The 13,980-nt window shown below is 40.4% G+C and overlaps 3 protein-coding genes across 3 annotated transcripts in view; all 3 read right to left on the bottom strand.

Annotated features, from left to right (window-relative positions):
- The window catches only part of LOC103518775, a 7,075-nt gene extending 3,191 nt beyond the window's left edge, over positions 1 to 3,884 (bottom strand). Inside the window, exons 1-4 of the mRNA XM_008483858.2 lie at positions 3,675 to 3,884; positions 2,373 to 2,750; positions 1,721 to 1,993; positions 816 to 1,088 (exon numbers count right to left, since the gene is read on the bottom strand). Of these exons, the coding sequence (XP_008482080.1) occupies positions 816 to 1,088; positions 1,721 to 1,993; positions 2,373 to 2,664 (838 nt within the window). The 5' untranslated portion in view covers positions 2,665 to 2,750; positions 3,675 to 3,884. The remainder of the gene's footprint in view (positions 1 to 815; positions 1,089 to 1,720; positions 1,994 to 2,372; positions 2,751 to 3,674) is intronic.
- A 941-nt stretch (positions 3,885 to 4,825) lies between these two features.
- Positions 4,826 to 10,777, bottom strand: LOC103518774. Its single transcript, XM_008483857.3, has 6 exons — positions 10,580 to 10,777; positions 9,395 to 9,772; positions 7,396 to 7,668; positions 6,491 to 6,763; positions 5,447 to 5,571; positions 4,826 to 5,073 (listed from the first exon to the last, which is right to left on the bottom strand). The coding sequence occupies exons 2-6, from the start codon at positions 9,684 to 9,686 to the stop codon at positions 4,999 to 5,001; spliced, it is 1,038 nt and encodes a 345-aa protein (XP_008482079.1). The 5' UTR covers positions 9,687 to 9,772; positions 10,580 to 10,777; the 3' UTR covers positions 4,826 to 4,998.
- A 699-nt stretch (positions 10,778 to 11,476) lies between these two features.
- On the bottom strand, positions 11,477 to 13,233 carry LOC113471375 (the record flags this gene model as incomplete). The annotated part of the gene is made up of 3 exons (XM_026830485.1): positions 11,477 to 11,669; positions 12,301 to 12,425; positions 12,961 to 13,233. Coding segments are annotated over 3 exons (473 nt in total), but the record flags the coding sequence as incomplete, so codon positions are not given.
- Between the last annotated feature and the right edge of the window lie 747 nt (positions 13,234 to 13,980).

Here is a 13,980-nt window from a genome sequence, read left to right as displayed (position 1 = left end):
TGAAAAAAAAAAAAAAAAAAAAAAAAAAAAAAAAAACGTCGTTGATAAGTTAAAAAAAAAACTTTCACAAAAGGAGTATCGAACCCATAACTTAACTGTAAGTCGGATAGCTTTAAAAGTTGCACCATTCGATTCGGCGTGAAAAATCACATGCGAATATTTTCGACCCCTTACTGTTTACAAAGTAAAAGGGTCAAGCAACATTGACTTTAGTTAATTTCTGGATGAGTGACTGTCCGATTTCTGTCGCGCCCGTGGACCATACCGGCAAAGCATACCAAAATTTCATCGCTCTATGACAAACCATCCTGGAGATATTTTTTAAACAATGTACGTACGTACGATAGTTACAGGCTAAAAATCAAAAACGGATATTTCCACCCTCGTCCCGATTTTGAAGATTTGGGCCGATTGCAATACTTTCTAATTACTAAAGTAATTAAGTAACTTTCTAATTATATATGTAATAGAAAGTAAATATCTAGTATTTGTTAGGTTTATATTAGACATCCTATGTATTAACATTATTCTTACCGTTTTATTATTATTGGATACTAGGTATCTAGTATCCAATAATAATAAAAACGGTAAGAATAATGTAAATATCTAGTTCCACATTTACCTGTCAGAAAGATGGGTATGGACACAAACAGTCCCCCAATGGCACAGACCCTTGTGGCCGAGCTCTTCGCCAGGTACTGATTGTCCGTATTGTGTGGCCCGCCACCCTCTTCCCGATTTTGAAGATTTGGGCCGATTGCAAAACTTTCTAATTATATTTTTAATAGAAAGTAAATATCTAGTTCCACATTTACCTGTCAGAAAGATGGGTATGGACACAAACAGTCCCCCAATGGCACAGACCCTTGTGGCCGAGCTCTTCTCCAGGTACTGATTATCCGTATTGTGTGGCCCAGACTTGGCTAGCTTCACGGAGAACAGAAACTGCACCGTACACACCAGGAGGCAGCACAGGTTAAGTGATAGAGAGAGGGCGCACAGGGCTAACGTTACTTCGTACACTACAACGTACTCCTCGGGGGAGATCAGGGTGAGCTGCTCTGTACGCAGGACATCCTTCACTTCACCTGTGGGGGAGAATAATGAAATATGATTAGAATATGTAGAATAGAACAGTGATTCCCAAACTAGGGTCCGAGGGGGCTGTGAACATAAAATATAGTAAAGGGGTCATGGAGCATTCACAATTGAAAAAAATGGGCTGCATAGAAAAAAATGTTTGGGAACCGCTCGAATGGAATACTCCCGTTTATCCTGCCAGAATGAGACTGAAGTGTCCCTTTACTCCCACAGGAGTTCGCTCTTCTACAGGCTTAACATTTTGGGACACATGTTGCTCTCAAACTTTGCAGAGAGGTTCATTACAGGACATAAATCAAAAGTGTACATGGGCTAAAGTCCGAGAAATGTACGGTTCGGCCGCTATTTATAGCCAAAGTTTTCAAAAAGATCAAAAAGAGTTTAGCTGTTAAATAGGGAATATTTGCTGGCCTAGATAGCTTGGTTGGTAGGCATCTGCCTTGTAAGTGCTAGTTTGTGGGTTCGATTTCCACCAGGGCAGATTTTATCCTGAAGGGATAAGCTTTCCTGTCTTCCTTCTTGCTTTGATTTTGGGACAATAAGACCTTAGCTCTATCAGATCTAAAAAAAACAGGGCATATTTGAGTCAGCTTTTTTTCAACGTGAATATTTTGTTTACCTGCAGTGACGGGGGATATTTTGAGTAGAAATATCAACGAGAGTAATGCTAGAAGCAAGCTAATGACACACAGCAGGCCAAGTGACGTCAGCATCTCCTTCACACCGTTGCTGTACGGTTCGTGTTGTGGTGATTCTATCGTGAGTGGCACGGAACGTGAGGATGGAGGTCGAATGATGGACTTGTTCGTGATGCCACTCGTGTGAAAGGTGCTTGTGTTGTGAACACCACCCGATGGACCATTTGGAGTGATGGGGGACGAGTGAATGGCTCCTGGAAATTGAGGGCAAATTGTAAAGTCAATAAGGTTTGAGCAGACTGGGGTGTATTTCTGAAAGCATCTTTACAACTTAGCACTTTTTTTTGGCTTTAAGTGGCAAAGTTTTCTGGAGGAGCTCTCCCAACCACTATTTTTTTCTATCACTGTGAGCCTTTAAGATAGTTCACCAGGGAGGTCTTCAATGCCCCCAGACTTTGTGAGTCCCTTATATCCCTATGAAGTTTCCTTATGTTTCACTCTTTGGTTTTAGGATAATAAGACCTTAGCAGTTACAGTTCCCTCTATCAAACAATATTTTGATATGTATAAAAAAAATATTTATTTATATATATAAAAAAAAACAGCTTGTAACTCAATTTTATGGACTCTTACCATTTGAATAAGTGTGAATATGGCCATTCGGGGTCATAGGAATACCATTTGGAATCCCTCCATTAGGAATGATTGTCGTATAGTGTACCCCTGATGGACTGACCCCACTCGAAGATGTTCCCCCACCCAACGAGTGCTTGGATGTGCTCAGGTTCAGATTGAGTCGGTGGCTCGTATTGTGATGGGACGGGTGTTTTGGCTCCATGTGATGATGCATGGGAGACCCGATGGGCATGGAGTTGTTGAGTGAGTTCCGATGGTGCCTCACGTCGCCATGGATGTGTTTGAGCATGGTTTGATTCGGAGGAATGGCTCACGCCCAGGTGTGGCAAGGATGTGGAAATACCAGTGGATGAATGGAATCATCCATGGTTACACCTGGAATTACAAATTCAATAATGAAGCTCTACAAATTGAACAATGGAGGGGAGGGGGTTTTGATGTTTCAAATTTCAGAGTGTGACCTACAGTAAAAGAAAAAAATGAACCTCAAGGAGGGGGGGGAGGCTGAGCCCGTTTGCCCCCCTCTGAATGCCGCCCTGGAGCTCTAAGGATTAGGGGTACTAGTTCAGAAGCCACAAAAATGGAAAATTGCTACAATAGGAGTTGTCACAAATGAGCAGTGACCAGTGTTCTTTTAGGTTTAGGTTTAACACAAAAAAGAGCTTTTACAAATATTAGTGTACCTAATTATAAGGTTAGGTTAAACACAAAAAGGAGGAGCTTTCACAAATGAGCAGTGACCAGTGTTCTTTTAGGTTTAGGTTTAACACAAAAAAGAGCTTTTACAAATATTAGTGTACCTAATTATAAGGTTAGGTTAAACACAAAAAGGAGGAGCTTTCACAAATGAGCAGTGACCAGTGTAATTAAAGGGTTAGGTTAAATGCAAAAAGGAGCTCTTACCCATGGGCAGTGAATAGTGTTATTATAGGGTTAGGTTACACACAAAAAAAGAGCTTTCACAAATGAGCAGTGACCAGTGTTATTATAGGGTTCAGTTACACACAAAAAGGTGCTGTCACAAATAAGCAGTGACCAGTGTTATTATAGGGCTAGGTTACACATTGTACATTGGGTAACTTTTCTTGTAACCTCTTCTGCAATATTTACCTAATAACATACTTTACCAAAACTAGATATCTAGCTACTAACAGTAAAAGGACATTCAAATACTCCAAAGTTCATGATACTCTACAAAACTTACTCAATATTACAACGAAGGCTGCTTAATTAAAAAAACTACTACACATAACTGTTAACTGTACTGTGCAAGACTTGTTGCACTTTTTTAAACATTACCTTTTTGAAAGAACTTGATTCCTTGATTGCATCAAGCAGGTACCTTAGGTATGTGACAGTTTAAACCCCACTGATTTGTAAAGGGCTACATTTTTGATCGGGCTCCAAAGATTTTCCTATCAAATGGAGATAGAAAAACACTCCGTTATCAATAATTCAGGAGAAAATTGAGTTTCAAACACTTAAATCACTAGTATTTAATAAAAGGAAATTAACTTTTAACTTTTAACTAAAAATTCCTTTGAAAACATTTCATAAACATTTTTTCCAACAAAAACAAAAAACGTCACTGGTATTTTTTAACAGACTTCCACGGATGTTGAGAGATGACGACAGAGCTTGAGCTCAAAAACTCAAAATAAAGTGAAGCCTAGTTTCGAATTTTCGAAATACGCTCATTTGTGCCTTGTGACCCGGGGAAATTTTAATCTGCCTATAGATAGTAATTTCTTTGCTAGTCTTTACTTTAGACGTTTGATAGAGGGAACTGTAACAACGGAGCTCATATAGTCCCGAAAAATCGAAGAGAGAATTAGAGCAGGATAGGAGAAACGAGAAACCCAGCCGTTCCGAGAAGGAGCCATGGGGGAACGTTCGTTCCGGGTGAAAATCGAACCCGCGACCTATAGCTCAGTGCGCGGTCACAACGGAGACCGAAAAGCTAGCAGAACCACATCTCTGACATGACTTAATGCAGTAATGCCCGATTTTACCACAGATTCCACAGAGAGTTTTCAGTGAATCCAGAGTTCAAGAAATACTGGCCAGAATAAATCTTTTTTTTTTTTAAGAGGTTTGACAGAGGGAACTGTAACTGCTATGGTCTTATCGTCCCGAAATCGAAGAGAGAAGGAAGACAGGATAGGAAAAAGCCAGCCGTTCCGAGAACGAACATTATCCCATCAGCTTAGTTGGTAGGATAAAATCCGCCCGGGCGGATTTTATCCTACCAACTAAGCTAACTAGGCTGGCAAAAAAGATCTTTTATTTTCACTGCCCTGACGCAAAGACCAGTCCCTATAATAGACTAGGCTAACTAGGCTGGAGAATAAATGAAATGGGTGACATCAAAGAAACCCCACTAATCACTGTTGTTGTTGCTAACGGTCGAAGACGTTAGCTCGACTACCACGTCCATCAAACTGTGTCAAGGCCGAGATAAACTGAAGCTTCTTTAGGTCTGCTCCATACAGAAGTAGGGTGAAGGTTGGTGGGTTTCGCTGGCTTGCAAACACTGCGTTAACTCTCAGTGGTAAGATCAGGAATAAGTGAACTATACATACTTATAGGGTGAACCTAGGATTTATTTACACTCCGACACTGGTCATACTAGTGTAGACAGTTCTGCCGCCACTGGTTTCTGCTGAGAGATTCTCGCTCGGACAGCGTTCGTTTTCTCCTGGAAAGGAAGAAAAGTCCAAATAACAAATTAGTTTCCAGTCAATAGTCAATAGTAAGTTAATATGTATTATTTTTTCAAGAGGTTTGATAGAGGGAACTGTAACTGCTAAGATCTTATCGTCCTGAAATTTGAAGAGAGAAGGAAGACAGGATAGGAGAAAGCCAGCCGTGCTGAAAGCGAACATTATCTGTTGAGGATAAAATCCGCCCCGGGCAGGAATCTAACACACGGCCTAGCGCTTACAAGGCAGACGCTCTACCGGCCAAGGTCACTAGGCTGGATCAAATATCTTCTCTCTTTCTCTCTCTCTGTTTTTTAGTAATTTAGTAGCAAGTCGTGTGATGTTCACATCCAAGGTTTTTTGACTTACCCTTTGCCACACGAATACATTGTGCACCATGGCACACCCACAGAATACTATCCCAACTCCTATCAGACTAGACGTGACAATGGCGGGAGTAGAATGAAACTGAATGAACGTGTACAGGATAATGCCTGAGGGAACAGAAGACAATGTTGTCGATAAGTAAAAAAAAAAAAAAAAAAAAAAAAACGTGGTTGAAAAGTTAACCTAACAGCTTATTATTTATTCACAAGTATAATTAGGTGAAATATAATTCTATAATCAAGTGTCATTTTGTGTTGACATTATCTTCTTCTGCAGTTTCCAAGTCGCATAATGAAATTTTCATTCCGTTCTGTTCCAATCTCTTTTCAATTTAAGTCTGCTTCTGTGTGTTTTAAATTTACATTCCTCATCTGGCAGGCGACGGCGACGTGTTAAAATCCTCTTGAAGCCCGGTAGATTCGTTGCTAGTAGGTATACGAAGAATTTGTTAATTACATTATCTGGATCTCGCTGCAAACAAGTTTCCTCCTAGTCCGTCCTCAAAATTGATGTTGTCTAAAAAAAAAAAAAAAAAAAAAAAAACGTTGTTGATAAGTAAAAATAATAAAAAAAAAACTTCACAAGGAGGAGTATCGAACCCATAACTCAACTGTAAGTCGGATAGCTTTAAAAGTTGCACCATTCGATTCGGCGTGAAAAATCACATACATTAAAATATTCACATGCGAAAATTTTCGACCTCTTACTGTTTACAAAGCAAAAAGGTTAAGCAACATTGACTTTAGTGAATTTCTGGATGAGTGACTGTCCGATTTCTACCAAATAGTTATAGGTCGCGTCCGTGGATCATACCGGGAGAGCATACCAAAATTTCATCGCTCTATGACAAACCATCCGAGAGATATTTTTTAACCAATGTACGTACGTACGATAGTTACAGGCTTAAAATCAGGAGACCCCAACACGGATATTTCCACCCTCTTCCCGATTTTGAAGATTTGGGCCGATTGCAAAACTTTCTAATTATATTTTTAATAGAAAGTAAATATCTAGTTCCACATTTACCTGTCAGAAAGATGGGTATGGACACAAACAGTCCCCCAATGGCACAGACCCTTGTGGCCGAGCTCTTCTCCAGGTACTGATTATCCGTATTGTGTGGCCCAGACTTGGCTAGCTTCACGGAGAACAGAAACTGCACCGTACACACCAGGAGGCAGCACAGGTTAAGTGATAGAGAGAGGGCGCACAGGGCTAACGTTACTTCGTACACTACAACGTACTCCTCGGGGGAGATCAGGGTGAGCTGCTCTGTACGCAGGACATCCTTCACTTCACCTGTGGGGGAGAATAATGAAATATGATTAGAATATGTAGAATAGAACAGTGATTCCCAAACTAGGGTCCGAGGGGGCTGTGAACATAAAATATAGTAAAGGGGTCATGGAGCATTCACAATTGAAAAAAATGGGCTGCATAGAAAAAAATGTTTGGGAACCGCTCGAATGGAATACTCCCGTTTATCCTGCCAGAATGAGACTGAAGTGTCCCTTTACTCCCACAGGAGTTCGCTCTTCTACAGGCTTAACATTTTGGGACACATGTTGCTCTCAAACTTTGCAGAGAGGTTCATTACAGGACATAAATCAAAAGTGTACATGGGCTAAAGTCCGAGAAATGTACGGTTCGGCCGCTATTTATAGCCAAAGTTTTCAAAAAGATCAAAAAGAGTTTAGCTGTTAAATAGGGAATATTTGCTGGCCTAGATAGCTTGGTTGGTAGGCATCTGCCTTGTAAGTGCTAGTTTGTGGGTTCGATTTCCACCAGGGCAGATTTTATCCTGAAGGGATAAGCTTTCCTGTCTTCCTTCTTGCTTTGATTTTGGGACAATAAGACCTTAGCTCTATCAGATCTAAAAAAAACAGGGCATATTTGAGTCAGCTTTTTTTCAACGTGAATATTTTGTTTACCTGCAGTGACGGGGGATATTTTGAGTAGAAATATCAACGAGAGTAATGCTAGAAGCAAGCTAATGACACACAGCAGGCCAAGTGACGTCAGCATCTCCTTCACACCGTTGCTGTACGGTTCGTGTTGTGGTGATTCTATCGTGAGTGGCACGGAACGTGAGGATGGAGGTCGAATGATGGACTTGTTCGTGATGCCACTCGTGTGAAAGGTGCTTGTGTTGTGAACACCGCCCGATGGACCGTTGGGAGTGATGGGGGACGAGTGAATGGCTCCTGGAAATTGAGGGCAAATTGTAAAGTCAATAAGGTTTGAGCAGACTGGGGTGTATTTCTGAAAGCATCTTTACAACTTAGCACTTTTTTTTGGCTTTAAGTGGCAAAGTTTTCTGGAGGAGCTCTCCCAACCACTATTTTTTTCTATCACTGTGAGCCTTTAAGATAGTTCACCAGGGAGGTCTTCAATGCCCCCAGACTTTGTGAGTCCCTTATATCCCTATGAAGTTTCCTTATGTTTCACTCTTTGGTTTTAGGATAAGTGCTCATTATTAAAAATGAAGTAGGGGAAAACTCAAAACCGAAAATAAGATGACGTAAAAATTATAAGGTACATTTCTTAAATGACACAAATGGTTTTAAAGGAAGGTCAGTCCTTCCAAAAAATTCTGTCGTAGAAAAGAAATTGACTGATTAATAATAGAGAAATTATCACTTATCACTCTTATCAGGTACAGCTTAAACTCGACACAAATGGTTTAGTTGACGAAGTCCAAAAATTCCATTGCAAAATTAGAGTCCCGTTAGCTGAACTCTTAAGTAAAGCGTTATTTGACAAAAATGCGTTTGTGCACACGCGCAGAAACGAGGTTTGGTTCGTTTCAATTATCGTCACGTAAGTTGGCAGTGCAAAAACTCTCTAATAAAAATAAAAACCGTTCTTCGACAAAGAAAAAGCCCAAATTTCGAACAATTCAACCTCTAAGAAAAAAAAAAGTTAAATTGTAGATACATTGTACTTGGAGTGGACGAAATAAAAACATATGGCAAAACATAATACAAGGCACAATTTAAGAGGAATAAAAAAACAGGTAAAACATATAAAAAATAGGAATTCACATACAGGTAAAACAGACAAGAGGACGGACAAATATAATCTAAAGTATTGAGACAGAGAATGGCAAGAATTATTACAGAGAGATAAATTAAGTTATATTTTCCTTTTGGAAATGATTCCAATGGCGCGCCATATTGGATTTCCTATGGTTCAGTGCGCGGCCAGCAGCCACAACGGCGACCATAGACCATCGCAGAAAAATACTCAGCTCAATTTCTTGATTTCCCGCGAGGTTCGGTAGTATGGTCAAGGCTCCGTTGAGGACACTTCTATTCATTAGCATGGTGTGTTTTCTCTTGGGTCGGGCCCAGGCTATGGTCCATGGTCGGTTCTCCGTTGTGGACACCTCCCTATGGTTCAGTGCGCGGCCACAACGGCGACCATAGACCATCGCAGAAAAAATGCTCAGCTCAATTTCTTGATTTCCCGCGAGGGTCGGTACTATGGTCAAGGCTCCGTTGAGGACGGTTCTATTCATTAGCATGGTTTATTTTCTCTTGGGTCGGGACCAGGCTATGGTCGGTTCTCCGTTATGGACACCTACTATGTTGTGCTTTCCTTTCGGAAACGATTCCGATGGCGCGCCATCTTGGATTTCCTATGCTTACAACTTAGCACTTTTTTTATGGCTTTAAGTGGCAAGGTGTTCTGGAGGAGCTCTCCCAACCACTATTTTTTTCTATCACTGTGAGCCTTTAAGATAGTTCATCAGGGAGGTCTTCAATGCCCCCAGACTTTGTGAGTCCCTTATATCCCTATGAAGTTTCCTTATGTTTCACTCTTTGGTTTTAGGATAATAAGACCTTAGCAGTTACAGTTCCCTCTATCAAACAATATTTTGATATGTATAAAAAAAACAGCTTGTAACTCAATTTTACGGACTCTTACCATTTGAATAAGTGTGAATATGGCCATTGGGGGTCATAGGAATACCATTTGGAATCCCTCCATTAGGAATGATTGTCGTATAGTGTACCCCTGATGGACTGACCCCACTCGAAGATGTTCCCCCACCCAACGAGTGCTTGGATGTGCTCAGGTTCAGATTGAGTCGGTGGCTCGTATTGTGATGGGACGGGTGTTTTGGCTCCATGTGATGATGCATGGGAGACCCAATGGGCATGGAGTTGTTGAGTGAGTTCCGATGGTGCCTCACGTCGCCATGGATGTGTTTGAGCATGGTTTGATTCGGAGGAATGGCTCACGCCCAGGTGTGGCAAGGATGTGGAAATACCAGTGGATGAATGAAATCATCCATGGTTACACCTGGAATTACAAATTCAATAATGAAGCTCTACAAATTGAACAATGGAGGGGAGGGGGTTTCGATATTTCAAATTTCAGAGTGTGACCTACAGTAAAAGAAAAAAATGAACCTCAAGAAGGAGGGGGGGAGGCTGGGCCCATTTCCCCCCCTCTAAATGCGGCCCTGGAGCTCTAAGGATTAGGGGTACTAGTTCAGAAGCCACAACAATGAAAAATTGCTACAATAGGAGTTGTCACAAATGAGCAGTGACCAGTGTTCTTTTAGGTTTAGGTTTAACACAAAAAAGAGCTTTTACAAATATTAGTGTACCTAATTATAACATGGTTAGGTTAAACACAAAAAGGAGGAGCTTTCACAAATGAGCAGTGACCAGTGTAATTAAAGGGTTAGGTCAAATGCAAAAAGGAGCTCTTACCCATGAGCAGTGAACAGTGTTATTATAGGGTTAGGTTACACACAAAAAAGAGCTTTCACAAATGAGCAGTGACCAGTGTTATTATAGGGTTAGGTTGAACACTAAAAGGAGCTTGTTTTTCACTGTCATGGCTTCTGAATAATTATCTACACATTGAATGTTGGGTAACTTTTCTTGTAACCTCTTCTGCCAATATTTACCTAATAACATACTTTACCAAAACTAGATATCTAGCTATTAAGAGTAAAAGGACATTCAAATACTCCAAAGTTCATGACACTCTACAAAACTTACTCAATATTACAACGAAGGCCGCTTAATTAAAAACTACCTACTACACATAACTGTTAACTGTACTGTGCAAGACTTGTTGCACTTTTTTAAGCATTACCTTTTTGAAAGAACTTGATTCCTTGATTGCATCAAGCAGGTACCTTAGGTATGTGACAGTTTAAACCCCACTGATTTGTAAAGGGCTACATTTTTGATCGGGCTCCAAAGATTTTCCTATCAAATGGAGATAGAAAAACACTCCGTTACCAATAATTCAGGAGAAAATTGAGTTTCAAACACTTTAAATCATAAAATCACTAGTATTTAATTAAAAAGTACCTAATTAACTTTTAACTAAAAATTCCTTTGAAAACATTTCATAAACAATTTTTTCCAACAAAAACAAAAAACGTCACGGGACTGTCTAATTTACCGACCTGAGGAAATCACTCCTCCTGGGCTTACGGTGAAGAAATTTTTACCGGCCAAAACGGTTTTGGAGTGAATAAACAATGTGTTTAGATTTTAGATATTTATTTAAGATATCATGTTTTATTCTGTCATTTGTAAAATTTGCTTGACTTAAAGTGTATGTAAATAAAATTGTACATTATTAGAGTATGTAAAGAGTCCATTTATTTAACATACTTTCTATTACTACAGTATAGCGGAGCTATACTAGTAATGAAAGTATTGCATTCTACATTCCACCCATCATAATAATTCACTTTGTACCTTGAGATTAGGCCAAGCAGGATGTCAAAGTGGGCCTTGCTTGGAAGACCTGTATATTGTGCTACTTTAGTGTCAGAATCTCCAATCATGTTGAAAAATAGTACAACTGGGCTAACTAGGCTGGAGAATAAATGAAATGGGTGACATCAAAGAAACCCCACTAATCACTGTTGTTGAACGGTCGAAGACGTTAGCTCGACTACCACGTCCATCAAACTGTGTCAAGGCCGAGGTAAACTGAAGCTTCTTTAGGTCTGCTCCATAGAGAAGTAGGGTGAAGGTTGGTGGGTTTCGCTGGCTTGCAAACACTGTGTTAGATCTCAGTGGTAAGATCAGGAATAAGTGAACTATACATACTTATAGGTCGAACCTAGGATTTATTTACACTACGACACTGGTCATACTAGTGTAGACAGTTCTGCCGCCACTGGTTTTTGCTGAGAGATTCTCGCTCGGACAGCGTTCGTTTTCTCCTGGAAAGGAAGAAAAGTCCAAATAAATTAGTTGCCCGTCAATAGTAAGTTAATATGTATTATTTTTTCAAGAGGTTTGATAGAGGGAACTGTAACTGCTAAGATCTTATCGTCCTGAAATTTGAAATAATGGAAAATCTCAATTTTCCAGACAAACCGTTGAAAAATTTTTACCGGCCAGACCGGTTTTAAATAGCTCTCAATGAGCAGCACAAACCTGTGAAAACCGTTTGTCTTTATCCCAAACCGTTTTCCGGAAAACTCCGGAAAACCCTTTTGAAAAATGGAAAATCTCAATTTTCAGACAAACAATTGACAAATTTTTACCGGCCAGCCCGGTTTTAAATAGCTCTCAAGGAGCAGAACAAACCTGTGAAAACCGTTTGTCTTTATCCCAAACTAAGACAGGATAGGAGAAAGCCAGCCGTGCTGAAAACGAACATTATCTGTTGAGGATAAAATCCGCCCCGGGCAGGAATCTAACACACGGCCTAGCGCTTACAAGGCACCAAGGCAGACGCTCTACCGGCCAAGGTCACTAGGCTGGATCAAATATCTTCTCTCTCTCTCTCTTTTTTAGTAATTTAGTAGCAAGTCGTGTGATGTTCACATCCAATGTTTTTTGACTTACCCTTTGCCACACGAATACATTGTGCACCATGGCACACCCACAGAATACTATCCCAACTCCTATCAGACTAGACGTGACAATGGCGGGAGTAGAATGAAACTGAATGAACGTGTACAGGAAAATGCCTGAGGGAACAGAAGACAATGTTGTCGATAAGAAAAAAAAAAAAAAAAAAAACGTTGTTGATAAGTAAAAATAATAAAAAAAAAACTTCACAAGGAGGAGTATCGAACCCATAACTCAACTGTAAGTCGGATAGCTTTAAAAGTTGCACCATTCGATTCGGCGTGAAAAATCACATACATTAAAATATTCACATGCGAAAATTTTCGACCTCTTACTGTTTACAAAGCAAAAAGGTTAAGCAACATTGACTTTAGTGAATTTCTGGATGAGTGACTGTCCGATTTCTACCAAATAGTTATAGGTCGCGTCCGTGGATCATACCGGGAGAGCATACCAAAATTTCATCGCTCTATGACAAACCATCCGAGAGATATTTTTTAACCAATGTACGTACGTACGATAGTTACAGGCTTAAAATCAGGAGACCCCAACACGGATATTTCCACCCTCTTCCCGATTTTGAAGATTTGGGCCGATTGCAAAACTTTCTAATTATATTTTTAATAGAAAGTAAATATCTAGTTCCACATTTACCTGTCAGAAAGATGGGTATGGACACAAACAGTCCCCCAATGGCACAGACCCTTGTGGCCGAGCTCTTCTCCAGGTACTGATTATCCGTATTGTGTGGCCCAGACTTGGCTAGCTTCACGGAGAACAGAAACTGCACCGTACACACCAGGAGGCAGCACAGGTTAAGTGATAGAGAGAGGGCGCACAGGGCTAACGTTACTTCGTACACTACAACGTACTCCTCGGGGGAGATCAGGGTGAGCTGCTCTGTACGCAGGACATCCTTCACTTCACCTGTGGGGGAGAATAATGAAATATGATTAGAATATGTAGAATAGAACAGTGATTCCCAAACTAGGGTCCGAGGGGGCTGTGAACATAAAATATAGTAAAGGGGTCATGGAGCATTCACAATTGAAAAAAATGGGCTGCATAGAAAAAAATGTTTGGGAACCGCTCGAATGGAATACTCCCGTTTATCCTGCCAGAATGAGACTGAAGTGTCCCTTTACTCCCACAGGAGTTCGCTCTTCTACAGGCTTAACATTTTGGGACACATGTTGCTCTCAAACTTTGCAGAGAGGTTCATTACAGGACATAAATCAAAAGTGTACATGGGCTAAAGTCCGAGAAATGTACGGTTCGGCCGCTATTTATAGCCAAAGTTTTCAAAAAGATCAAAAAGAGTTTAGCTGTTAAATAGGGAATATTTGCTGGCCTAGATAGCTTGGTTGGTAGGCATCTGCCTTGTAAGTGCTAGTTTGTGGGTTCGATTTCCACCAGGGCAGATTTTATCCTGAAGGGATAAGCTTTCCTGTCTTCCTTCTTGCTTTGATTTTGGGACAATAAGACCTTAGCTCTATCAGATCTAAAAAAAACAGGGCATATTTGAGTCAGCTTTTTTTCAACGTGAATATTCCGAAAGGTGGATATGGGTGAGGTTAGGTTAGGTTAGGTTAGGTCAGGTTAGCGTAGGTTAGGTTAGGTTAGGTCAGGTTAGGTTAGGTCAGGTTAGGTTAGGTTACTCTTCATGTTTCTAAT

The sequence above is a fragment of the Diaphorina citri genome, unplaced genomic scaffold (assembly GCF_000475195.1).
Source record: "Diaphorina citri unplaced genomic scaffold, Diaci psyllid genome assembly version 1.1 scaffold2354, whole genome shotgun sequence".
Taxonomy (NCBI): Eukaryota; Metazoa; Arthropoda; class Insecta; order Hemiptera; family Psyllidae; genus Diaphorina; species Diaphorina citri.
Note: the sequence above shows the minus strand (reverse complement) of the source record. Positions and strands in the feature narration are given on the sequence as shown.

What these genes read in the sequence shown, in the direction of transcription:
- LOC103518774 (XM_008483857.3), bottom strand. Translation starts at nt 9,686, where the DNA reads ATGCTCAAACACATCCATGGCGACGTGAGGCACCATCGGAACTCACTC. An exon ending in TATTCACACTTATTCAAATG is followed by an intron (nt 7,669 to 9,394) that starts GTAAGAGTCCGT and finishes CTCAATTTCCAG; the next exon opens with GAGCCATTCACTCGTCCCCC. An exon ending in ATGTATTCGTGTGGCAAAGG is followed by an intron (nt 5,074 to 5,446) that starts GTAAGTCAAAAA and finishes CTTCCTTTCCAG; the next exon opens with GAGAAAACGAACGCTGTCCG.